At 44.1% G+C, this 27,805-nt stretch overlaps 1 protein-coding gene across 6 annotated transcripts in view; it reads right to left on the bottom strand.

Annotated features, from left to right (window-relative positions):
* Window positions 1–27,805, bottom strand: part of LOC139402496 (dystrophin-like) — a 76,104-nt gene that overhangs the window by 9,105 nt on the left and 39,194 nt on the right. For all 6 annotated transcript variants that reach the window (XM_071146468.1, XM_071146465.1, XM_071146466.1 and 3 more), the window contains 9 exons: window positions 21,824–22,025; window positions 17,426–17,511; window positions 16,186–16,343; window positions 14,743–14,909; window positions 12,213–12,324; window positions 10,516–10,652; window positions 9,182–9,220; window positions 7,265–7,330; window positions 5,430–5,495 (listed from right to left, as the gene is read on the bottom strand). In XM_071146468.1, the coding sequence (XP_071002569.1) occupies window positions 5,430–5,495; window positions 7,265–7,330; window positions 9,182–9,220; window positions 10,516–10,652; window positions 12,213–12,324; window positions 14,743–14,909; window positions 16,186–16,343; window positions 17,426–17,511; window positions 21,824–22,025 (1,033 nt within the window). The remainder of the gene's footprint in view (window positions 1–5,429; window positions 5,496–7,264; window positions 7,331–9,181; window positions 9,221–10,515; window positions 10,653–12,212; window positions 12,325–14,742; window positions 14,910–16,185; window positions 16,344–17,425; window positions 17,512–21,823; window positions 22,026–27,805) is intronic.

Below are 27,805 nucleotides of genomic sequence, written 5' to 3'. Positions count from 1 at the left end.
TAATGTTGTGATATCATTAACCTGTTGGCTTGGGGGTCGGGTTAAAGTTGTGATATCATTAACCTGTTGGCTTGGGGGTAGGGTTAAAGTTGTGATATCATTAACCTGTTGGCTTGGGGGTCGTGTTAACGTTGTGACATCATTAACCTGTTGGCTTGGGGGTAGGGTTAAAGTTGTGATGTCATTAATCTGTTGGCTTGGGGGTAGGGTTAAAGTTGTGATATCATTCTGGCTGTTGGCTTGGGGGTAGGGTTAAAGTTGTGATATCATTAACCTGTTGGCTTGGGGGTAGGGTTAAAGTTGTGATATCATTAACCTGTTGGCTTGGGGGTTGGGTTAAAGTTGTGATATCATTAACCTGTTGGCTTGGGGGTTGGGTTAAAGTTGTGATATCATTAACCTGTTGGCTTGGGGGTTGGGTTAAAGTTGTGATATCATTAACCTGTTGGCTTGGGGGTTGGGTTAAAGTTGTGATATCATTAACCTGTTGGCTTGGGGGTAGAGTTAAAGTTGTGATATCATTAACCTGTTGGCTTGGGGGTAGGGTTAAAGTTGTGATATCATTAACCTGTTGGCTTGGGGGTAGGGCTAAAGTTGTGATATCATTAACCTGTTGGCTTGGGGGTAGGGTTAAAGTTATAATTAACCTGTTGGCTTGGGGGTAGGGTTAACGTTGTGATATCATTAACCTGTTGGCTTGGGTGTAGGGTTAAAGTTGTGATATCATTAACCTGTTGGCTTGGGGGTAGGGTTAAAGTTATAATTAACCTGTTGGCTTGGGGGTAGGGTTAACGTTGTGATATCATTAACCTGTCGGCTTGGGTGTAGGGTTAAAGTTGTGATATCATTAACCTGTTGGCTTGGGGGTTGGGTTAAAGTTGTGATATCATTAACCTGTTGGCTTGGGGGTAGTTTTAATGTTGTGATATCATTAACTTGTTGGCTTGGGGGTCGGGTTAAAGTTGTGATATCATTAACCTGTTGGCTTGGGGGTAGGGTTAAAGTTGTGATATCATTAACCTGTTGGCTTGGGGGTCGTGTTAACGTTGTGATATCATTAACCTGTTGGCTTGGGGGTAGGGTTAAAGTTGTGATATCATTAATCTGTTGGCTTGGGGGTAGGGTTAAAGTTGTGATATCATTCTGGCTGTTGGCTTGGGGGTAGGGTTAAAGTTGTGATATCATTAACCTGTTGGCTTGGGGGTAGGGTTAAAGTTGTGATATCATTAACCTGTTGGCTTGGGGGTTGGGTTAAAGTTGTGATATCATTAACCTGTTGGCTTGGGGGTTGGGTTAAAGTTGTGATATCATTAACCTGTTGGCTTGGGGGTTGGGTTAAAGTTGTGATATCATTAACCTGTTGGCTTGGGGGTAGAGTTAAAGTTGTGATATCATTAACCTGTTGGCTTGGGGGTAGGGTTAAAGTTGTGATATCATTAACCTGTTGGCTTGGGGGTAGGGCTAAAGTTGTGATATCATTAACCTGTTGGCTTGGGGGTAGGGTTAAAGTTATAATTAACCTGTTGGCTTGGGGGTAGGGTTAACGTTGTGATATCATTAACCTGTTGGCTTGGGTGTAGGGTTAAAGTTGTGATATCATTAACCTGTTGGCTTGGGGGTAGGGTTAAAGTTATAATTAACCTGTTGGCTTGGGGGTAGGGTTAACGTTGTGATATCATTAACCTGTTGGCTTGGGGGTCGGGTTAAAGTTGTGATATCATTAACCTGTTGGCTTGGGGGTAGGGTTAAAGTTGTGATATCATTAACCTGTTGGCTTGGGGGTTGGGTTAAAGTTGTGATATCATTCTGGCTGTTGGCTTGGGGGTAGGGTTAAAGTTGTGATATCATTAACCTGTTGGCTTGGGGGTTGGGTTAAAGTTGTGATATCATTAACCTGTTGGCTTGGGGGTAGGGTTAAAGTTGTGATATCATTCTGGCTGTACTGTTGATGAAAATGGAGACTCTCTGTATCTCTCTCTCTCTGTATCTCTCTCTCTCTGTCTCCCTCTGTATCTCTCTATCTCTGTATCTGTCTCTCTCTGTATCTATCTCTCTCTATATCCCTCTGTATCTATCTCTCTCTGTCTCCCTCTGTATCTATCTCTCTCTGTATCTCTCCCTCTGTATCCGTCTCTTTCTGTCTCTCTCTCTGTATCTCTGTCTCTCTCTCTCTCTGTCTCTCTCTGTGTGTCTCTCTGTCTCTCTCTGTCAGACTCTCTCTGTGTGTCTGTCTGTGAAACGTTGTAATAATAGCAGGTATCCCACTTATCAGTCGCTCAAACATTAAGCCTCTAACACTTGTTCTGCGCTCTGAGAAAGGACTTATATATATGTTAAGAGAGCTGTCTTGTGCATAGACAGGGATTGGAGGAGATTTAGGAAAGTAGCCAATGATAGAAGAACATCCACAGATGATTCTCTATAGTTCACTGATAAAAGCCTGACAAGACAACATTGTATTTGGATTGTTCCCTATAGATGGTCTGTAGATGGTCTGTAGATGGTCAATAGATGGTCTGTAGATGGTCTATAGAGGGTCAGTAGATGGTCAGTAGATGGTCTATAGATGGTCTGTAGATGGTCTATAGATGGTCAGTAGATGGTCTGTAGATGGTCTATAGATGGTCTGTAGATGGTCTGTAGATGGTCAGTAGATGGTCTGTAGATGGTCTATAGATGGTCTGTAGATGGTCAATAGATGGTCTGTAGATGGTCAGTAGATGGTCTATAGATGGTCAATAGATGGTCTGTAGATGGTCTATAGAGGGTCAGTAGATGGTCAGTAGATGGTCAGTAGATGGTCTGTAGATGGTCTATAGATGGTCTGTAGATGGTCTGTAGATGGTCTATAGATGGTCAGTAGATGTTCAGTAGATGGTCAGTAGATGGTCTGTAGATGGTCTATAGATGGTCTGTAGATGGTCTATAGATGGTCAGTAGATGGTCTGTAGATGGTCAATAGATGGTCTGTAGATGGTCTATAGATGGTCTGTAGATGGTCAATAGATGGTCTATAGATGGGGTATATGGTATGTAGATGGTCTGTAGATGGTCTATAGATGGGCTGTAGATAGTCTATAGATGGTCTATAGATGGTCTGTAGCAATAGATGGTCTATAACTATAAATGGTCTGTAGATGGTCTGTAGATGGTCTATAGAGGGTCTGTAGATGGTCAATAGATGGTCTATAGATGGTCTGTAGATGGTCTGTAGATGGTCTATAGATGGTCAATAGATGGTCTGTAGATGATCTATAGAGGGTCAGTAGATGGTCTGTAGATGGTCTATAGATGGTCTGTAGATGGTCTGTAGATGGTCTATAGATGGTCAGTAGATGGTCAGTAGATGGTCTGTAGATTGTCTGTAGATTGTCTATAGATGGTCAGTAGATGGTCTGTAGATGGTCAATAGATGGTCTGTAGATGGTCTGTAGATGGTCAATAGATGGTCTATAGATGGTCTATAGATGGTCTGTAGATGGTCTATAGATGGTCTATAGATGGTCTGTAGCAATAGATGGTCTATAGATGGTCTATAACTATAGATGGTCTGTAGATGGTCTGGAGATGGTCTGTAGATGGTCCATAGATGGTCTGTAGCAATAGATGGTCTATAGATGGTCTATAACTATAAATGGTCTGTAGATGGTCTATAGAGGGTCTGTAGATGGTCTGTAGATGGTCTATAGATGGTCTGTAGCAATAGATGGTCTATAGATGGTCTATAACTATAAATGGTCTGTAGATGGTCTGTAGATGGTCTAGATGGTCTGTAGATGGTCTATAGATGGTCTGTAGCAATAGATGGTCTATAGATGGTCTGTAGATGGTCTATAACTATAGATGGTCTATAGATGGTCTATAACTATAGATGGTCTATAGATGGTCTATAGAGGGTCTGTAGATGGTCTATAACTATAGATGGTCTATAACTATAGATGGTCTATAGAGGGTCTATAGAGGGTCTGTAGATGGTCTATAACTATAGATGGTCTATAGATGGTCTATAGATGGTCTGTAGATGGTCTATAACTATAGATGGTCTATAACTATAGATGGTCTATAGATGGTCTATAGAGGGTCTGTAGATGGTCTATAACTATAGATGGTCTATAACTATAGATGGTCTATAGATGGTCTATAGAGGGTCTATAGAGGGTCTGTAGATGGTCTATAACTATAGATGGTCTATAACTATAGATGGTCTATAGAGGGTCTATAGAGGGTCTATAGAGGGTCTGTAGATGGTCTATAACTATAGATGGTCTATAGATGGTCTATAGAGAGTCTATAGAGAGTCTATAGAGGGTCTGTAGATGGTCTATAGAGAGTCTATAGAGGGTATGTAGATGGTCTATAACTATAGATGGTCTATAGAGGGTCTATAGAGGGTCTATAGAGGGTCTGTAGATGGTCTATAACTATAGATGGTCTATAGAAGGTCTATAACTATAGATGGTCTATAGATGGTCTATAGATGGTCTATAACTATAGATGGTCTATAGATGGTCTATAGATGGTCTATAACTATAGATGGTCTATAGAAGGTCTATAACTATAGATGGTCTATAACTATAGATGGTCTATAACTATAGATGGTCTATAGAAGGTCCATAACTATAGATGGTCTGTAGATGGTCTATAGATGGTCTATAACTATAGATGGTCTATAGAAGGTCTATAGATGGTCTATAACTATAGATGGTCTATAGATGGTCTATAGATGGTCTATAACTATAGATGGTCTATAGAAGGGTCTATAGATGGTCTATAACTATAGATGGTCTATAACTATAGAAGGTCTATAACTATAGAAGGTCTATAGATGGTCTATAGAAGGTCTATAGATGGTCTATAACTATAGATGGTCTATAGATGGTCTATAGATGGTCTATAGAAGGTCTATATATGGTCTATAGATGGTCTATAGATGGTCTATAGATGGTCTATAACTATAGATGGTCTATAGATAGTCTATAGAGGGTCTGTAGATGGTCTATAACTATAGATGGTCTATAGAAGGTCTATAAATGGTCTATAACTATAGATGGTCTATAGATGGTCTATAGATGGTCTATAGATGGTCTATAACTATAGATGGTCTATAGAAGGTCTATAGATGGTCTATAGATGGTCTATAGAGGGTCTGTAGATGCTCAAACTGCAACTTTGTTGATATTCAACAGCGTGTTCGATGAACAGTTTGTGTGATAGTTAGTTGAGCATGTCAAATCTTCAGCGTGCTCGGTTTAGTGGAGAGTTAAATTAACTTTTAAAAACCATCCGTAGGAGACTCCAAGTGTTCCTCATGACTGCTCTAGACAGAACCCACCTCACAGAGACAACACAGCTTCATACCTAACCCACTGAGCCAATTCACAAAGCAAGCCAATCAACGACAGGATTGAAAGAGGAAGGGGTGGGCTCACATGCTCTCATTGGGTGAGATACTGTCATTCAGATAAGATCCATTACGGTTCTCCATTTCAGCTAACCTGTGGGGGGAGACACATTCATTTCAGTGGTCACATTCCACTCATTTCACTACCATTAGTACAGAATGAGCAGCACTGTCCAGGGCAATTCAGTGGTAGACCCTGGACTCTGGGCTGAATACCATCTCTATTGTTCCAGGACAATTCAGTGGTAGACTCTGGGCTGAATACCATCTCTATTGTTCCAGGACAATTCAGTGGTAGACCCTGGACTCTGGGCTGAATACCATCTCTATTGCTCCAGGGCAATTCAGTGGTAGACTCTGGGCTGAATACCATCTCTATTGTTCCAGGACAATTCAGTGGTAGACCCTGGACTCTGGGCTGAATACCATCTCTATTGCTCCAGGGCAATTCAGTGGTAGACTCTGGGCTGAATACCATCTCTATTGTTCCAGGACAATTCAGTGGTAGACTCTGGGCTGAATACCATCTCTATTGTTCCAGGACAATTCAGTGGTAGACTCTGGGCTGAATACCATCTCTATTGTTCCAGGACAATTCAGTGGTAGACCCTGGACTCTGGGCTGAATACCATCTCTATTGTTCCAGGACAATTCAGTGGTAGACTCTGGGCTGAATACCATCTCTATTGTTCCAGGACAATTCAGTGGTAGACTCTGGGCTGAATACCATCTCTATTGTTCCAGGACAATTCAGTGGTAGACCCTGGGCTGAATACCATCTCTATTGCTCCAGGGCAATTCAGTGGTAGACTCTGGGCTGAATACCATCTCTATTGTTCCAGGACAATTCAGTGGTAGACTCTGGGCTGAATACCATCTCTATTGCTCCAGGGCAATTCAGTGGTAGACCCTGGACTCTGGGCTGAATACCATCTCTATTGTTCCAGGACAATTCAGTGGTAGACTCTGGGCTGAATACCATCTCTATTGCTCCAGGGCAAATCAGTGGTAGACCCTGGACTCTGGGCTGAATACCATCTCTATTGCTCCAGGGCAATTCAGTGGTAGACCCTGGACTCTGGGCTGAATACCATCTCTATTGTTCCAGGGCAATTCAGTGGTAGACCCTGGACTCTGGGCTGAATACCATCTCTATTGTTCCAGGGCAATTCAGTGGTAGACCCTGGGCTGAATACCATCTCTATTGCTCCAGGACAATTCAGTGGTAGACCCTGGACTCTGGGCTGAATACCATCTCTATTGTTCCAGGACAATTCAGTGGTAGACCCTGGACTCTGGGCTGAATACCATCTCTATTGTTCCAGGGCAATTCAGTGGTAGACCCTGGGCTGAATACCATCTCTATTGCTCCAGGACAATTCAGTGGTAGACTCTGGGCTGAATACCATCTCTATTGTTCCAGGACAATTCAGTGGTAGACCCTGGGCTGAATACCATCTCTATTGCTCCAGGGCAATTCAGTGGTAGACTCTGGGCTGAATACCATCTCTATTGCTCCAGGACAATTCAGTGGTAGACCCTGGGCTGAATACCATCTCTATTGTTCCAGGACAATTCAGTGGTAGACCCTGGACTCTGGGATGAATACCATGGTACAAGCCTCAGGTAAACGGTTACAGAGTAAAGATTCACTGTAGTTTAGTAAACAAGGGGGAGAGAAACCTCTACTGAAGGTGGAATCAGCATTACACGATAATGCCTGTTAGTATCTTGTTGAAACTAGGTCTAAAGTTCAACATTCAGTGAGTGAGTCTATACTCTCGGACACAGTAACTCTACAGTCAATCAGTAGCTGAGAGATTAGAGTCTAACTACGTAAATACAGGTGGGTCTTTATCTTACCGGCTGGCGTAATGCTCGATGCGTGAATGTGTGTCGTCATGGGAAAGCTGGGGGGAGGACGCAGGCCTACAGACAGGAGAGAGAGAGAGGAGAGGAGTGGAAGAGAACGAAAGAGAAAGACACAGAGGGAATAAAACCTAAAGATGTCAGCTGTTATGATCCAGACAACACACGCTTCAACAGGTCCACTAGACAGTGTCATGTCAATATGAACCACAGAGCTCTATATAGCCCCTAGCACCCACAGCACAGTGCAGAGACAGGATGAGTTATAACATCATATAGACTACAGTACAGTAACAGGATGAGTTATAACATGATATAGACTACAGTACAGTAACAGGATGAGTTAAAACCTGCTATAGACTACAGGATGAGTTATAACATGACATAGACTACAGTACAGTGACACAGTAACAGGATGAGTTATAACATGATATAGACTACAGTACAGTAACAGGATGAGTTATAACATGATATAGACTACAGTACAGAGACAGGATGAGTTATAACATGATATAGACTACAGTACAGTGACACAGTAACAGGATGAGTTATAACATGATATAGACTACAGTACAGAGACAGGATGAGTTATAACCTGATATAGACTACAGTACAGTAACAGGATGAGTTATAACATGATAGACTACAGTAACAGGATGAGTTATAACATGATATAGACTACAGTACAGTAACAGGATGAGTTATAACATGATATAGACTACAGTAACAGGATGAGTTATAACATGATATAGACTACAGTAACAGGATGAGTTATAACATGATATAGACTACAGTACAGTAACAGGATGAGTTATAACATGATATAGACTACAGTACAGTAACAGGATGAGTTATAACATGATATAGACTACAGGATGAGTTATAACATGATATAGACTACAGTAACAGGATGAGTTATAACATGATATAGACTACAGTAACAGGATGAGTTATAACATGATATAGACTACAGTACAGAGACAGGATGAGTTATAAAATGATATAGACTACAGTACAGTGACACAGTAACAGGATGAGTTATAACATGATATAGACTACAGTACAGTAACAGGATGAGTTATAACATGATATAGACTACAGGATGAGTTATAACATGATATAGACTACAGTAACAGGATGAGTTATAACATGATATAGACTACAGTAACAGGATGAGTTATAACATGATATAGACTACAGTACAGCAACAGGATGAGTTATAACATGATATAGACTACAGTACAGTAACAGGATGAGTTATAACCTGATATAGACTACAGGATGAGTTATAACATGATATAGACTACAGGATGAGTTATAACATGACATAGACTACAGGATGAGTTATAACATGATATAGACTACAGTACAGTAACAGGATGAGTTATAACCTGCTATATACTACAGGATGAGTTATAACATGACATAGACTACAGGATGAGTTATAACATGATATAGACTACAGGATGAGTTATAACATGACATAGACTACAGTACAGTAACAGGATGAGTTATAACATGACATAGACTACAGGATGAGTTATAACATGATATAGACTACAGTAACAGGATGAGTTATAACATGACATAGACTACAGGATGAGTTATAACATGACATAGACTACAGTACTTTGTATGACAGATAACATGTGGATGAGTGTTGTTGTGCTGGTTTAATGGCTGCAGCAGACACAGGAAACATGAACACTGACAGACACTGACAGCCACATAAAATAACTGTAACTAACAGGCAGTACTGTGTGTGTGTGTGTGTGTGTGTGTGTGTGTGTGTGTGTGTGTGTGTGTGTGTGTGTGTGTGTGTGTGTGTGTGTGTGTGTGTGTGTGTGTGTGTGTGTATGTGTGTGTGCGTATGCGTCTGTATTGGTGTGTGACACTGAACAGGGTACTCACGCATGATCTACCGGCCAGAAGTTGATCAGAGTTACGGGACTGGAACACAGGAGAGGTGAGATGAGGACATGAGACGCAGGGCCTCACCTCAAAACACATTAGAACAAACACACACACACAAGACCCCATACTCAACTCTCACAAACACACACACACACGCACGCACACATACACACCCACGCACGCACACACACACACGCACGAGCGTTCACTGACATCAAATAAATCTGAATTTACCAGAGCAAGACAACTAAAGACAACACTCAGTGAACAATTCAGGCCAAGGACAAGTAGACATAATCACAGACACACACACACAGAGATATACACAGGCACACACACACACACACACACACAGATACACAGGCACACACACAGAGATACACAGGCACACACACACACAGAGAGACACACAGCATCCTGACAAGGTGACAGTGGATGCATTAGTTTGCATGGCTGCTAGCCTGGCAGACTGAGAATCTCTCTACATTAGTTTGCATGGCTGCTAGCCTGGCAGACTGAGAATCTCTCTACATTAGTTTGCATGGCTGCTAGCCTGGCAGGCTGAGAATCTCTCTACATTAGTTTGCATGGCTGCTAGCCTGGCAGGCTGAGAATCTCTCTACATTAGTTTGCATGGCTGCTAGCCTGGCAGGCTGAGAATCTCTCTACATTAGTTTGCATGGCTGCTAGCCTGGCAGGCTGAGAATCTCTCTACATTAGTTTGCATGGCTGCTAGCCTGGCAGGCTGAGAATCTCTCTACATTAGTTTGCATGGCTGCTAGCCTGGCAGGCTGAGAATCTCTCTACATTAGTTTGCATGGCTGCTAGCCTGGCAGGCTGAGAATCTCTCTACATTTTCTGTCTCAACTGATTCTTCAACCCGCCAGTGTGAGCTATCATTTGCGTGTGTGTGCACGCGTGCGTCTATGTGTATGTGCCTGTGTCTGTGTGTGTGCATGCGTATGTCTATGTGTATGTATCTGTGTGTGCATGCGTGTGTGTGTGTGTGTGTGTGTGTGTGTGTGTGTGTGTGTGTGTGTGTGTGTGTGTGTCAGTGATTGTGTGTGTGGTCTAGCAGTCAGGGAAAGGGACTAGATCGCCTAGGCCAGATGTTAGACCTAAACCAGCCCCTGTCCCTTAGGCCAGATGTTAGACCTAAACCAGCCCCTGTCCCTTAGGCCAGATGTTAGACCTAAACCAGCCCCTGTCCTGTCCCTTAGGCCAGATGTTAGACCTAAACCAGCCCCTGTCCTGTCCCTTAGGCCAGATGTTAGACCTAAACCAGCCCCTGTCCTGTCCCTGTGTGTGTGTGTGTGTGTGTCAGGACTCACGTCTCCAGGTTGTCCCCCTCCAGGATGGTCTGCACAGGGAGGTAGCCCATACGGGGGTGCTTAGCGAAGTATCGTTTGGTCCTGAATTTGTTTTTCAGTACCTTGGCAAAGTCCCTCACATCCTCCCCTGACGTAGTCTGAAACACACAGACATAGAACAAAGACCCCTTGTTCACCTAGTCTACAGATCCACAACACACACAGTGACACACCCAAACACACAAACACACATAAACACACACATAGACACACCCACACAATGACACACACACACACACCCACACAATGACACACACCCACACAATGACACACACACACACACTCTGACACACACACACACACCAATACATAGACACACACACACACACCCACACAATGACACACACACACACACACCCACACAATGACACACACAATGACACACACACACACACACACACACACAGCCTACTTTCAGCACTGGCAAATGGAAACATAGATGTTGATTCAGGTTTATGTGACTGTTGTGAAGTGGGTTTAACTGTCTGACAACCACATTCAACTGGTAGGAAAGAGACACACTGACTTCATCTTTACAGGTTCATGGACCCAGCAAATACAGGGATTCATTTACCCTCTGTCAGAAATACATCACCACACACACACACACACACACACGTACCCACACACAAACACGCATGTACCCACACACACACACGCATGTACCCACACACACACACGCATGTACCCACACACACACACGCATGTACCCACACACACACACACACACACATGTACCCACACACACACACGCATGTACCCACACACACACGTATGTACCCCCCCCCCCACACACACGCATGTGCCCCCCACACACACACGCATGTACCCACACACACACACGCATGTACCCACACACACACACGCATGTACCCCCCCCACACACACGTATGTACCCCTCCACACACACACGCACACGCATGTACACACACACACACACACACACACACACACACATATGTACCCCCACACACACACACATGCATGTACCCCCCCACACACACACGTACCCACACACACACACACACACACACGCATGTACCCCTCCACACACACACATATGTACCTACACACACACATGTACCCCCCCACACACACACGTATGTACCCCTCCACACACACACACGCATGTACCCCTCCACACACATACGCATGTACCCCTCCACACACACACGCATATACCCCTCCACACACACACGTATGTACCCCTCCACACACACACGTATGTACCCCTCCACACACACACGCATATACCCCTCCACACACACACGTATGTACCCCTCCACACACACACGTATGTACCCCTCCACACACACACGTATGTACCCCCCCACACACACACGCATGTACCCCCCCACTCACACACGCATGTACCCCCCCACACACACACACACATGTACCCACACACACACACGCATGTACCCCTCCACACACACACGCATGTACCCCTCCACACACACACGTATGTACCCACACACACACACACGCATGTACCACCCCACACACCCACGTATGTACCCCTCCACACACACACGCATGTACCCCCCACACACACACACACACACGTATGTACCCCTCCACACACACACATGTACCCCCCCACACACACACATGCACACGCATTTACCCACACACACACCCACACTGTGTATACATACCGGTGTACAGTACTCCACCATGGGGTATTGCATCTTGTGTCCCTTAGCCACACGACCAGAGAAGAAGCAGCTTTGGCAGATGTCATAGTTAAAATGCTTTAAGCTTCGGTACCTGATGAAGAGAGGCAGACAGGGACAGAGGTTACACAGAGAGAGAGGTTACACAGAGAGAGGCAGACAGGGACAGAGGTTACACAGAGAGAGGCAGACGGGAACAGAGGTTACACGGAGAGAGAGGTTACACAGAGAGAGGCAGACAGGGACAGAGGTTACACAGAGAGAGGCAGACAGGGACAGAGGTTACACAGAGAGAGGCAGACAGGGACAGAGGTTACACAGAGAGAGAGGTTACACAGAGAGACAGACAGAGACAGAGGTTACACAGAGAGAGACAGACGGGGACAGAGATTACACAGAGAGAGAGGTTACACAGAGAGAGGCAGACGGGAACAGAGGTTACACGGAGAGAGAGGTTACACAGAGAGAGGCAGACAGGGACAGAGGTTACACAGAGAGAGGCAGACAGGGACAGAGGTTACACAGAGAGAGGCAGACAGGGACAGAGGTTACACAGAGAGAGAGGTTACACAGAGAGACAGACAGAGACAGAGGTTACACAGAGAGAGACAGACGGGGACAGAGATTACACAGAGAGAGAGGTTACACAGAGAGAGGCAGACGGGGACAGAGGTTACACACAGAGAGGCAGACAGGGACAGAGGTTACACAGTGAGAGATTACACAGAGAGAGGCAGACAGGGACAGAGGTTACACACAGAGAGGCAGACAGAGACAGAGGTTACACAGGGAGAGGCAGACAGGGACAGAGGTTACACAGAGAGAGGCAGACAGGGACAGAGGTTACACAGAGAGAGGAAGACAGGGACAGAGGTTACACACAGAGAGGCAGACAGAGACAGAGGTTACACACAGAGAGGCAGACAGAGACAGAGGTTACACAGAGAGAGGCAGACGGGAACAGAGGTTACACGGAGAGAGAGGTTACACAGAGAGAGGCAGACAGGGACAGAGGTTACACAGTGAGAGGCAGACAGGGACAGAGGTTACACAGAGAGAGAGGTTACACAGAGAGACAGACAGAGACAGAGGTTACACAGAGAGAGACAGACGGGGACAGAGATTACACAGAGAGAGACAGACGGGGACAGAGATTACACAGAGAGAGAGGTTACACAGAGAGAGGCAGACGGGGACAGAGGTTACACACAGAGAGGCAGACAGGGACAGAGGTTACACAGTGAGAGATTACACAGAGAGAGGCAGACAGGGACAGAGGTTACACACAGAGAGGCAGACAGAGACAGAGGTTACACAGGGAGAGGCAGACAGGGACAGAGGTTACACAGAGAGAGGCAGACAGGGACAGAGGTTACACAGAGAGAGGCAGACAGGGACAGAGGTTACACAGTGAGAGGCAGACAGGGACAGAGGTTACACAGAGAGAGAGGTTACACAGAGAGACAGACAGAGACAGAGGTTACACAGAGAGAGACAGACGGGGACAGAGATTACACAGAGAGAGAGGTTACACAGAGAGAGGCAGACGGGGACAGAGGTTACACACAGAGAGGCAGACAGGGACAGAGGTTACACAGTGAGAGATTACACAGAGAGAGGCAGAAAGGGACAGAGGTTACACACAGAGAGGCAGACAGAGACAGAGGTTACACAGGGAGAGGCAGACAGGGACAGAGGTTACACAGAGAGAGGCAGACAGGGACAGAGGTTACACAGAGAGAGGCAGACAGGGACAGAGGTTACACACAGAGAGGCAGACAGAGACAGAGGTTACACACAGAGAGGCAGACAGGGACAGAGGTTACACAGAGAGAGGCAGACGGGGACAGAGGCAGACAGAGACAGGTTACACAGAGAGAGGCAGACGGGACAGAGGTTACACAGAGAGAGGTTACACAGAGAGAGGCAGACAGGGACAGAGGTTACACAGGGAGAGGCAGACAGAGGAGTTGTGTTCCTGGGGTCAACTATGGGTTACTGTTATTGTGACTTTGGAAACATTGGGAGGCTACAGCTCAATGACACCCTACACCCTATATAGTGCACTACTTTTGAGCAGAGCTCAATGTGGCCGCCCTATGTAGACAATGGTCTAAAGTAGAGCACTCCCTATGGGGAATAGGGTGTGATTTGAGACTTGCCCATGGAGATGGAGATGGCTACTGAGAAGAAACAAGAGAGAAAGAAAGGGAGAGAGCCTGTCTCTCTCTCTCTCTCTGTCTGTCTGTCTGTGTCGCTCTCTCTCCTCTCTCTGTCTGTCTGTGTCTCTCTCCTCTCTCTCTGTCTGTCTGTGTCTCTCTCCTCTCTCTCTGTCTGTCTGTCTGTGTCTCTCTCTCTCTCCTCTGTGTCTGTCTGTCTCTATCTCTCTCCTCTGTGTCTGTCTGTCTGTCTGTCTCTATCTCTCGCTCTCTCTCTCTCTGTCTGTCTGTGTCTCTCTCTCTCTCTCTCTCTCTCTCTCTGTGTCTGTCTGTCTGTCTGTCTGTCTGTCTACCTGAAGCCGATGATAGGACACTCCTTGCAGATGTTACACTTGGCCTGGTGTTTGGCTGTCTCAGCAGCCGCCACACGGTGTAAGACAGGCAGCCACACCATCGACTGAGGCTCCAGACGCATCCAGTCCAGGAACATAGCAGCTTCCAGCTCTGGCTTGTTATTGGCCTGTTAGACAGGAAGTACCATACATAATACATAACCAATCAGGAACATAGTAGCTTCCAGCTCTGGCTTGTTATTGGCCTGTTAGAAATAGTTTAACACACATACAACCAATTATGTAAGAGCTACGGTCAGCAAGAGGGAAGGTTTGACTAATAGGACAAACCAGTGGTATTTACAGTCTAAATATGTATATGTATAAAGTGTTATATTACTCTAGAAAAACAAGTTTAAAATAATACAGAACTACAAACTCTCCTGCTACTGTTTTCTCCTGGATTGTAAAGCAGGCGTTTTCCATTCCATTCTACATATGGACATGGACATATTTACTGCTGGGTACCGACGCAGTGATGACTGATGAGAAGTTATTTCCACTGGCTGACAGATGGACCATAGATTACAGATCACCATAGGGTAATGGATTTACTGTGGCTAACACATTCAGTATGGTGATTCACTATAGCTAGCAGGCTAACATATGTACTTTGACTAACATAGACAGCAGGGTAACAGATGTACTTTGGCTAACACATTCAGTATAGTGATTCACTATAGCTTGTAGGCTAACAGATGTACTGTGGCTAACATATTCAGTATGGTGATTCACTATAGCTACCAGGCTAACAGGTGTACGTTGGCTAACATAGCCACCAGGCTAACATATATACTCTGGCTAACACATTCAATATGTTGTTTCATTAGGCTATAGCTAGCAGGCTAACATATGTACTTTGGCTAACATAGATATCAGGCTAAAAAATATTTACTTTGGCTAACCTAGCTAGCAGGCTAACATATGTTATTTGGCTAACATAGCTAGCAGGCTAACTTATGTTTTTTGGCTAACATAGCTAGCAGGCTAACATAGCTAGCAGGCTAACATAGCTAGCAGGCTAACATATGTACTTTGGCTAAATTGGCTGCTGTGGATAATCTAGAAAGATGATTCCAACTCAGATCTTCCCAGCAGTCCTGTCTGATGTCCTTTTATTCCTATTTTTTATAATAGTATTTTTTTGTATGGTATTTTTAGAGTGCAATGTATAGACCTATTGATTAACCACAAATGACTCTCTCTCTCTACCTAAAGAGACACTTTGTCAGACATTTTCCCACAGTGCACAGAATGGTTACCGTGTGATCTGCAGAATGTGCTTAGCACAGTAGTGTGGAATGTGAGGTAGTTTATACGCCTGTATGTTAAATGTACGTTGTTTGTGTGTGTGTATGTGTGTGTGTGTGCATAGCTAGGACCACAGCTACTAGCTTCACATACAAACTGGAAGCAGCTGCGGACGCTGGGCTCGATGTTGGAGCCCCCGAAGGAGGCCACCTCTCCCAGCTGACGGGGGATCTGGATGGAATCATGGAGGAGAAGACCCAGCCTCCGCTGGTCACAGAACCCTGTTGCACTGGCTACCTGGCGGAACAGGACTGGTAAGAGGTGGGGGAGGGAGGGAGGGAGGGAGGGAGGGAGGGAGCAATGGAGAGAGGTAAATACCCAAGTCAAGAGATACATACTAACAGACTAGACCACATGGATACTGTCTCTATATACTAGTTATACTAACAGACTAGACCACATGGATACTGTCTCTATATACTAGTTATACTAACAGACTAGACCACATGGATACTGTCTCTATATACTAGTTATACTAACAGACTAGACCACATGGATACTGTCTCTATATACTAGTTATACTAGTTATACTAACAGACTAGACCACATGGATACTGTCTCTATATACTAGTTATACTAGTTATACTAACAGACTAGACCACATGGATACTGTCTCTATATACTAGTTATACTAAGAGACTAGACCACATGGATACTGTCTCTATATACTAGTTATACTAACAGACTAGACCACATGGATACTGTCTCTATATACTAGTTACACTAACAGACTAGACCACATGGATACTGTCTCTATATACTAGTTATACTAACAGACTAGACCACATGGATACTGTCTCTATATACTAGTTATACTAGTTATACTAACAGACTAGACCACATGGATACTGTCTTTTATACTAGTTAAACTAACAGACTAGACTACATGGATATTGTCTCTATATACTAGTTATACTAACAGACTAGACCACATGGATACTGTCTCTATATACTAGTTATACTAGTTATACTAACAGACTAGACCACATGGATACTGTCTCTATACACTAGTTATACTAACAGACTAGACCACATGGATACTGTCTCTATATACTAGTTATACTAACAGACTAGACCACATGGGTACTGTCTCTATATACTAGTTATACTAACAGACTAGACCACATGGATACTGTCTCTATATACTAGTTATACTAGTTATACTAACAGACTAGACCACATCTGTATTTGTCCTCCAGGTGAGGTAATATAAAGATCAGTCACTACTTACATTTGTATTTGTCCTCCAGGTGAGGTAATATAAAGATCAGTCACTACTTACATCTGTATTTGTCTTCCAGGTGAGGTAATATAAAGATCAGTCACTACTTACATCTGTATTTGTCCTCCAGGTGTGCTTTGCAGAGTGAGATGATGCCGGTTTTGAAGGACAGAGTTCTGATTTTTCCACTTCTTCCTCTGTGAAACCAATCAATCATATCAATAAATCAGATCAATCAATCATATCAATAAATCAGATCAATCAATCATATCAATAAATCAGATGTTAGGGACGTGTCGTTAGGGACGTGTCGTTAGGGACGTGTCGTTAAGTACGTGTCGTTAGGGACGTGTCGTTAGGGACGTGTCGATAGGGACGTGTCGTTAGGGACGTGTCGATAGGGACGTGTCGTTAGGGACGTGTCGATAGGGACGTGTCGTTAAGTACGTGTCGTTAGGGACGTGTCGTTAGGGACGTGTCGATAGGGACGTGTCGTTAAGTACGTGTCGTTAGGGACGTGTCGATAGGGACGTGTCGATAGGGACGTGTCGTTAAGTACGTGTCGTTAGGGACGTGTCGTTAGGGACGTGTCGTTAAGTACGTGTCGTTAGGGACGTGTCGATAGGGACGTGTCGTTAAGTACGTGTCGTTAGGGACGTGTCGTTAAGTACGTGTCGTTAGGGACGTGTCGTTAGGGACGTGTCGTTAGGGACGTGTTGTTAGGGACGTGTCGTTAGGGACGTGTCGTTAAGTACGTGTCGTTAAGTACGTGTCGTTAGGGACGTGTCGTTAGGGACGTGTCGTTAGGGACGTGTCGTTAAGTACGTGTCGTTAGGGACGTGTCGTTAAGTACGTGTCGTTAGGGACGTGTCGTTAAGGACGTGTCGTTAGGGACGTGTCATTAAGGATGTGTCGTTAGGGACGTGTCGTTAAGTACGTGTCGTTAGGGACGTGTCGATAGGGACGTGTCGTTAGGGACGTGTCGTTAGGGACGTGTCGTTAAGTACGTGTCGTTAAGTACGTGTCGTTAGGGACGTGTCGTTAGGGACGTGTCGATAGGGACGTGTCGTTAGGGACGTATGGTTAAGTACGTGTCGTTAAGTATGTGTCGTTAAGTACGCGTCGTTAGGGACGTGTCGTTAGGTACGTGTCGATAGGGACGTGTTGTTAGGGACGTGTCGTTAGGGACGTGTCGTTAGGGATGTGCCGTTAGGGACGTGTCGTTAGGGACGTGTTGTTAAGTACGTGTCGATAGGGACGTGTCGTTAAGTACTGTCGTTAGGGACGTGTCGTTAAGTACTGTCGTTAGGGACGTGTCGTTAAGTACTGTCGTTAGGGACGTGTCGTTAAGTACTGTCGTTAGGGACGTGTCGTTAAGTACTGTCGTTAGGGACTTGTCGTTAAGTACTGTCGTTAGGGACGTGTCGTTAAGTACTGTCGTTAGGGACGTGTCGTTAAGTACGTGTCGTTAAGTACGTGTCGTTAAGTACGTGTCGTTAGGGACGTGTCGTTAGGGACGTGTCGTTAAGTACGTGTCGTTAGCGACGTGTCGATAGGGACGTGTCGTTAAGTACTGTCAGAAGGGACGTGTCGTTAAGTACATGTCGTTAAGTACGTGTCGTTAGGGACGTGTCGTTAGGGACGTGTCGATAGGGACGTGTCGTTAAGTACGTGTCGTTAGGGACGTGTCGATAGGGACGTGTCGTTAAGTACGTGTCGTTAGGGACGTGTCGATAGGGACGTGTCGTTAGGGACGTATGGTTAAGTACGTGTCGTTAAGTATGTGTCGTTAAGTACGCGTCGTTAGGGACGTGTCGTTAGGTACGTGTCGATAGGTACGTGTCGATAGGGACGTGTCGTTAGGGACGTGTCGTTAGGGACGTGTCGTTAGGGACGTGCCGTTAGGGACTTGTCGTTAAGTACGTGTCGATAGGGACGTGTCGTTAAGTACTGTCGTTAGGGACGTGTCGTTAAGTACTGTCGTTAGGGACGTGTCGTTAAGTACTGTCGTTAGGGACGTGTCGTTAAGTACTGTCGTTAGGGACGTGTCGTTAAGTACTGTCGTTAGGGACGTGTCGTTAAGTACTGTCGTTAGGGACGTGTCGTTAAGTACTGTCGTTAGGGACGTGTTGTTAGGGACGTGTCTTTAGGGACGTGTCGTTAAGTACGTGTCGTTAAGTACGTGTCGTTAAGTACGTGTCGTTAAGTACGCGTCGTTAGGGACGTGTTGTTAGGGACGTGTCGTTAGGGACGTGTCGTTAAGTACGTGTCGTTAAGTACGTGTCGTTAGGGACGTGTCGTTAGGGACGTGTCGTTAAGTACGTGTCGTTAGGGACGTGTCGATAGGGACGTGTCGTTAAGTACGTGTCGTTAGGGACGTGTCGTTAGGGACGTGTCGATAGGGACGTGTCGTTAAGTACGTGTCGTTAGGGACGTGTCGTTAGGGACGTGTCGATAGGGACGTGTCGTTAAGTACGTGTCGTTAGGGACGTGTCGATAGGGACGTGTCGTTAAGTACGTGTCGTTAGGGACGTGTCGTTAAGTACGTGTCGATAGGGACGTGTCGTTAAGTACGTGTCGTTAGGTACGTGTCGTTAAGTACATGTCGTTAGGGACGTGTCGATAGGAACGTGTCGTTAAGTACTGTCGTTAGGGACGTGTCGTTAAGTACGTGTCGTTAGGGACGTGTCGATAGGGACGTGTCGTTAAGTACTGTCGTTAGGGACGTGTCGTTAAGTACGTGTCGTTAGGGACGTGTCGTTAGGGACGTGTCGTTAGGGACGTGTCGTTAAAACTTCTTATGGCTGCAGGGGCAGTATTGAGTAGCTTGGATGAAAGGTGCCCAGAGGTGCCCAGAGTAAACGGACTGCTCCTCAGTCCCAGTTGCTAATATATGCATATTATTATTAGTATTGGATATAAAACACTCTGAAGTTTCTAAAACTGTTTGAATGATGTCTGTCAGTTTAACAGAACTCATATGGCAGGCAAAAACCTGAGAAGAAATCCAAACAGGAAGTGGGAAATCTGAGATTGGTCGATTTTCAACCCAGCCCCTATTGAATACACATTGGGATATTGATCAAATTGCACTTCCACTAGATGTCAACCGTCTTTAGAAATTTGAATGAGGCTTCTACTGTGTTGTGGAGCCGGATGGCTGTTTGAGTCAGTGGTCTGGCAGAGAGCCAGGTCCTGGTCACGCGCATTTCACATGATACCGACCTGCGTTCCATTGCTTCTCTACAGACATAGGAATTCTCCGGTTGGAACGTTATTGAATATTTATGTTAACAACATCCTAAAGATTGATTCTATACTTAGTTTGACAAGTTTCTTCGACGTGTAATATACATTTTTTAAGTTTTAGTCCGACGTTCGGCTGGACCTGCACGAGCGTTTGGATTTGTGTACTAAACGCCCTAACAAAAGTAGCTACTTGGACATAAATAATGGACATTATCGAACAAATCAAGCATTTATTGTGGAACTAGGATTCCTGGGAGTGCATTCTGATGAAGATCGTCAAAGGTAAGGGAATATGGCCGATAATTGTATTTATTTTCTGAGCGCCGTCTCAGATTATTGCATGGTTTGCTTTTTCGGTAATGTTTTTAAAAAATCTGACACAGCGGTTGCATTAAGGAGAGGTATATCTATATTTCCATGTCTAACAATTGTATTTATCGACATTTATAATGAGTATTTCTATAAAATGAATGTAAAAAAAATAATGTAAAATGGCTTTCTGCAATATCACCGGATGTTTTTGGAACTAGTGAATAATGTATACTGAGATTTTTTTAAATGTAAATATGAACTTTATCAAACAAAACATACATGTATTGTGTAACATGAAGTCCTATGAGTGTCATCTGATGAAGATCATCAAGGGTTAGTAATTAATTTTATCTCTATTTGTGCTTTTTGTGACTTTGTGCTTTTTTGTGACCTAACATAACCTTGTGGTGCTTTCGCTGTAAAGCCTATTTGAAATCGGACACTGTGGTGGGATTAACAACAAGATTACCTTTAAAACGATATAAGATACATGTATGTTTGAGGAATGTTAATTATGAGATTTCTGTTGTTTTGAATTTGGCGCCCTGCACTTTCACTGGCTGTTGTCAAATCGATCCCGTTAACGGGACTGCAGCCCTAAGAAGTTTTAAGTACGTGTCGATAGGGACGTGTCGGTAGGGACGTGTCGTTAGGGACGTGTCGTTAGGGACGTGTCGTTAGGGACGTGTCGATAGGGACGTGTCTTTAGGGACTTGTCGTTAGGTACGTGTCGTTAGGTACGTGTCGTTAGGTACGTGTCGTTAGGTACGTGTCGTTAGGGACGTGTCGTTAGGGACGTGTCGTTAGGGACGTGTCGTTAGGGACGTGTCGTTAGGGACGTGTCGATAGGGACGTGTCGTTAGGGACGTGTCGTTAGGGACGTGTCGTTAAGTACGCGTCGTGTCGTTAAGTGTCGTGTCGTGAGTGTTGTGTGTGTACTATACGTACGTGTCATAAACATTGAGCAGCCAGTTGAGACACATGTCGACACACAGCGGGACGTTGACCAGGTTCCCATGCTGCTGGTCCAGTTTCTCATAGAGGCTGGTCAGACACGTCATCACCTGCATGATGTCCATCAGATGCTCATTCTGCTTCAGGCCATGCTGCTCAAAGACCTCACACGCTGCGGGCATACCCAGGAGGTCCACTGGAGAGGAGAGGAGGGAGGGAGTTGAGATGAGGGAGGAGAGGATGCAATGATGGAGGAGGAGAGAGGAGTGGAGGAGAGGAGGGAGGGAGGGAGGAGAGAGAGGAGAGGATGAGATGAGGGAGGGGAGAGAGGAGAGGATGAGATGAGGGAGGAGGAGAGAGGAGAGGAGGAGATGAGGGAGGGATGGAGGAGAGGATGAGGGAGGGGAGAGAGGAGAAGGAGTGGATGATATGAGGGAGGGATGGAGGAGAGAGGAGAGGATGAGATGAGGGAGGGATGGAGGAGTGGAGGAGATGAGAAGAGAGAGGAGTGGAGGAGATGAGGGAGAGGAGAGAGGAGAGGAGTGGAGGAGATGAGTGGAGGAGGGAGGGAGGGAGAACAGAGAGGAGTGGAGGAGGGGGAGAGAAGAGTGGAGTGGAGGAGACGAGATGATGGAGGGAGAGAAGAAGAGGGTGAGTGAGTGTGGGTAAGAGAAAGAGAGAGTTACTGATGTGTAACAGAGTAACTGATGTGTAACAGAGTAACTGATGTGTAACAGAGTAACTGATGTGCAACAGAGTAACTGATGTGTAACAGAGTATCTGATGTGTAACAGAGTAACTGATGTGTAACAGAGTAACTGATGTGTAACAGAGTAACTGATGTGTAACAGAGTAACTGGTGTGTAACAGAGTAACTGATGTGTAACAGAGTAACTGATGTGTAACAGAGTAACTGATGTGCAACAGAGTAACTGATGTGTAACAGAGTAACTGATGTGTAACAGAGTAACTGATGTGTAACAGAGTAACTGATGTGCAACAGAGTAACTGATGTGTAACCGATGTGCAACAGAGTAACTGATGTGTAACCGATGTGCAACAGAGTAACTGATGTGTAACAGAGTAACTGATGTGTAACAGAGTATCTGATGTGTAACTGATGTGTAACGATGAATGAGTGAGTGATGGAGAGTGTGAGGGGAGGACAACGGACGAGAGGGTGATGGAGAAGGGGAGGTACTGTAGGACAGTAACTCTGTGAGGGCTGATGGAGTAGAGGAGGTACTGTAGGACAGTGACTCTGTGAGGGGTGATGGAGTAGAGGAGGTACTGTAGGACAGTGACTCTGTGAGGGCGGATGGAGTAGAGGAGGTACTGTAGGACAGTGACTCTGTGAGGGCTGATGGAGTAGAGGAGGTACTGTAGGACAGTGACTCTGTGAGGGCTGATGGAGTAGAGGAGGTACTGTAGGTAAGGGAATACCCCCCTGAATTGTACAAAAATGAATGTCAAGATATTGGCATTGGACAAACCATGTACACGATGTCCAATACCACCCAAAGCGGCGTTGATTCGTGCAAAGTATATGGCAAATGCCATATGGCAATTGCCAATTGTAACACCTCAAAAATCCAACAGGGGGCGAGTGCGCTCCACCTGGGTTTTTCATATTGGAAATGCAACCCAAGTCAACATCCAAAAGAAAAATTTTGAAAAAATGATATTTTTTTCAAAAACTTTTTACCCCTTAAAAAAGTGCTTTCTGGGCCTTTTTTCGAAATTCTTTCGCTTTTTTTTGTCAATTACACATGTGTAAGAACTGTATGAATATACTTTTGTCCAATTTTGATATAATTTTTTTTTTTTTTTAATTACATGCGCATAAGGCATATGTTTTGTCCATTTGCAATATGATTTCATAGGAAGTCAAAAGTCAAAAGTCAAAAATTTCAAAATTTGGTAAAAAACTTCACACATCCTTAAAAAAGTGCTTTCTGGACCGTTTTTCAAAATTCTTTCAATTTTTATGTCAATTACACATGTATAAGAACTTTATCAACATACTTTAGTCATACTTTATTATCATTTTTTTTTTTTTTTTACTAGTGCATAAGGCATATGTTTTCTCCATTTGGAATATGATTTCATAGGAAGTCAAAAGTCAAAAATGTCAAAATTTGGTAAAAAACTTCACACATCCTTAAAAAAGTGCTTTCTGGACCGTTTTTCGAAATTGTTTCGATTTTAAGACAATTAATCATGTGTAAGAAGTGTATGAATATACTTTTGTAAAATGTTATTATCATAATTTTATTTTTTTTACTTGTGCATAAGGAATATGTTTTGTCCATTTGCAATATGATGTCATAGGAAGTCAAAAGTCAAAGTCAAAAGTAACGATTTTCCTCCGTGCAACTGGTGATCTGAAATGTGCAACTGGTGATCTGAAATGTGCAACTGGTGATCTGAAATGTGCAACTGGTAACCCCAAAAAAAATAATTTGATTCTATGTTTCCTTACTTTTTCAAAGTCACTGTGCATTTGCAATATGTTTTAATGGGCAGGTACCATCACGAATTTGTCATGCAATAAAAATCCTGCAGGAATGTGAAATTGACTGGCCCGATGAACTCGGGATGGCTTTGCAGTGATTCTGGGTCATCTCAATCGCTCGTTTGGGTTGATTTCAGAATGTCGCTTTTGGTGATGTTTTTTCACTATAGAATCATATTGCAAATGCACGTGCAACTGGTCACCCAACAAAAAAAATGTTTTGATTTTTTTTGTTTATGTTTCCTTACTTTTTCAAAGTCACTGTGCATTTGCAATATGTTTTTTCACTATAGAATCATATTGCAAATGCACGTGCAACTGGTCACCCCCCCAAAACATTTTTAGATTTTTTTTGTTTATGTTTCCTTACTTTTTCAAAGTCACTGTGCATTTGCAATATGTTTTTTCACTATAGAATCATATTGCAAATGCACATGCAACTGGTCATCCCCCCCAAAAAATTTTAGATTTTTTTTGTTTATGTTTCCTTACTTTTTCAAAGTCACTGTGCATTTGCAATATGTTTTTTCACTATAGAATCATATTGCAAATGCACGTGCAACTGGTCACCCAAAAATAAAAAAATGTTGTTTATGTTTCCTTACTTTTTCAAAGTCACTGTGCATTTGCAATATGTTTTTTCACTATAGAATCATATTGCAAATGCACGTGCAACTGGTCATCCCCCCAAAACATTTTTAGATTTCTTTTGTTTATTTTTCCTTACTTTTTCAAAGTCACTGTGCATTTGCAATATGTTTTTTCACTATAGAATCATATTGCAAATGCACATGCAACTGGTCATCCCCCCCAAAAAAATTTAGATTTTTTTTGTTTATGTTTCCTTACTTTTTCAAAGTCACTGTGCATTTGCAATATGTTTTAATGGGCAGGTACCGTCACGAATTTGTCATGCTATAAAAATCCTGCAGGAATGTGAAATTGACTGGCCCGATGAACTCGGGATGGCTTTGCAGTGATTCTGGGTCATCTCAATCGCTCGTTTGGGTTGATTTCAGAATGTCGCATTTGGTGATGTTTTTTCACTATAGAATCATATTGCAAATGCACGTGCAACTGGTCACCCAAAAAAAAAAAATTGGATTTTTTTTGTTTATGTTTCCTTACTTTTTCAAAGTCACTGTGCATTTGCAATATGTTTCAATGGGCCGGCACCATCACGAATTGGTCATGCAATAAAAATCCTGCAGGAATGTGAAATTGACTGGCCCGATGAACTCGGGATGGCTTTGCAGTGATTCTGGTTCATCTCAATCGCTCGTTAGGGTTGATTTCAGAATGTCGCTTTTGGTGATGGTACCTCACTGTTTAAACATATTGCAAATGTACAAGAGTCAAGTGGACAAGAGTCCATCAGTCAATTAGATATCATTCTGACACCAAACTGATACAAACTGACACCAAACCCACTTTTTCCAACTCGTTTAGTAGCCAACTATTACATACTTCAGAGCTGGCCCAAAATTCACAACGCCTTGGGTTCAAACCATAAAAAAACCATAAAACACGTAGTTACGTTCTAGCTGCGGGTCCATTTCTTATGTTATGTGTTGGCCTAGCTGAGGCGACCCCGAATCCCAAGTTTCGGCTCGATAGGTCATTTGGTGTCCGAGAAAAACCCTAATTGGTGATGGAAATCCACTATTTTCCATGACTTGCTACGGGGTCCTTGAACGAGCTATCGGACAGAAACGTCGGGGTCCGTCTCTATGGGCCGAGCCGGTTTCAATGCACCTAGCCTTGCGTCTCTGAGACTTTTCTAAACGTCGTCATTTTCGTGATGGTCAAAATGAATTGAAGGTATTGCAAATGTACGAGGCTGTTTCTCGGTCCGAGAACCGTCTAGAGCCACGTAACTCACCACGCACCATCGACCGGAGGTCTAGAACAGGTTTCTAAAGTTTCGGAACTCTAGGTCTGACGGTTCTTTTTTAGCTCGAACAAAGCTAACTATTGCAGCCACTGTCTGTCTCTACGCACCCCAATACGTCCCTCCATTCAAGTTGTGTTTTAGTGTGATTTTTTTTTCCTTTGAATTTTTTGGGGAAAAATGACTGATTTACAGTTCATGGGGGTTGCCTAATCACACATATGAAGTTTTGGACAGATCTGACTTTTTTAACCCTTCGAAACAGCCCCTGAGACACCAATTATGGCACTTCCGGTTGGCACAGGAAGCTACAAATCAACACATATCCTCATTGGGGTATGCTGTTACAGAATCCTGAGTTTTAAGTCCTTACGTTAAGAATTGACTGATTTACACAGGGTTGAATGCACTATGTCTATCAAACTGCAGGCAGGGTATGGGTAAACACTTTTAGGGGCATTTTAACCACTTCCGGTTGGTCCAGGAAGCTTAGAATCAACACAGGTAGACCTCATAGTGGCCTGATGGACTGGTACCGAAGACAGGTTCATACGGCATTCATAACCCATATAGACTTCAGGTTGAAATTAGGGGTGCAGGCAATGTATTCCTATGGGGAGAGATGACACTGCATTCTGTGAGATCAAAAAACACTGTTTTACTGTTAAGGGTTAATGCCACACGGTCAAGGTTAGGCTTGCACGGATCGGGAGGACATTAGGAACATTCCTGTGGTGGAATTTTTCTTCTCACCCTAACGGTTCTCTCACTCTCACCCAAAATCAAATGACGTTGTGGGGCAGGCTTCATTTTGGGCCTACTATTCTAATGGTCGCTGCGCCTAGACCGAGCGAGCTACGGTCAAGCGGGATAGCTCGTTGAACTCGGCACAGTCTGGAGACTATGGTGATGCCATTTTTTGTCTTGATTTCAGACTGACATTTTGGTGATGGTCCCTCTCCGTTTAAACATATTGCAAATGCACAAAAGTCAACTAGCAAGTCAGTGTCCATCAGTCAATTAGATGTCATTATGACACCAAACGGATATCAATTGACACCAAACCCACTTTTTCCTACTCATTTAGAAGCCAACTATCACATATGTCAGAGCAGGCCCATAATTCACAGCGCCTTCGGTTTAAAACATAATAAAAAGGTAAAACACATAGTTACGTTCTAGCTGCGGGTCCAGTTCGGACATTATGTGAAGGCCTATGTGAGGCGACCCCGAATCCCGAGTTTCGGCTCGATAGGTCATTTGGTGTCCGAGAAAAACCCTAATTGGTGCTGAAAATCCACTTTTTTCCATGCCTTGCTACGGGGTCCTTGAACGAGCTATCGGACAGACACGTCGGGGTCCGTCTCTATGGGCCGAGCCGGTTTCAATGCACCTAGCCTTGCGTCTCTGAGACTTTTCTAAACGTCGTCATTTTCGTAATGGTCAAAATGAATTGAAGGTATTGCAAATGTACGAGGCTGTTTCTCGGTCCGAGAACCGTCTAGAGCCACGTAACTCACCACGCACCATCGACCGGAGGTCTAGAACAGGTTTCTAAAGTTTCGGAACT

The sequence above is a fragment of the Oncorhynchus clarkii genome, unplaced genomic scaffold (assembly GCF_045791955.1).
Source record: "Oncorhynchus clarkii lewisi isolate Uvic-CL-2024 unplaced genomic scaffold, UVic_Ocla_1.0 unplaced_contig_8894_pilon_pilon, whole genome shotgun sequence".
In the NCBI taxonomy this organism is placed as follows: domain Eukaryota; kingdom Metazoa; phylum Chordata; class Actinopteri; order Salmoniformes; family Salmonidae; genus Oncorhynchus; species Oncorhynchus clarkii.
Note: the sequence above shows the minus strand (reverse complement) of the source record. Positions and strands in the feature narration are given on the sequence as shown.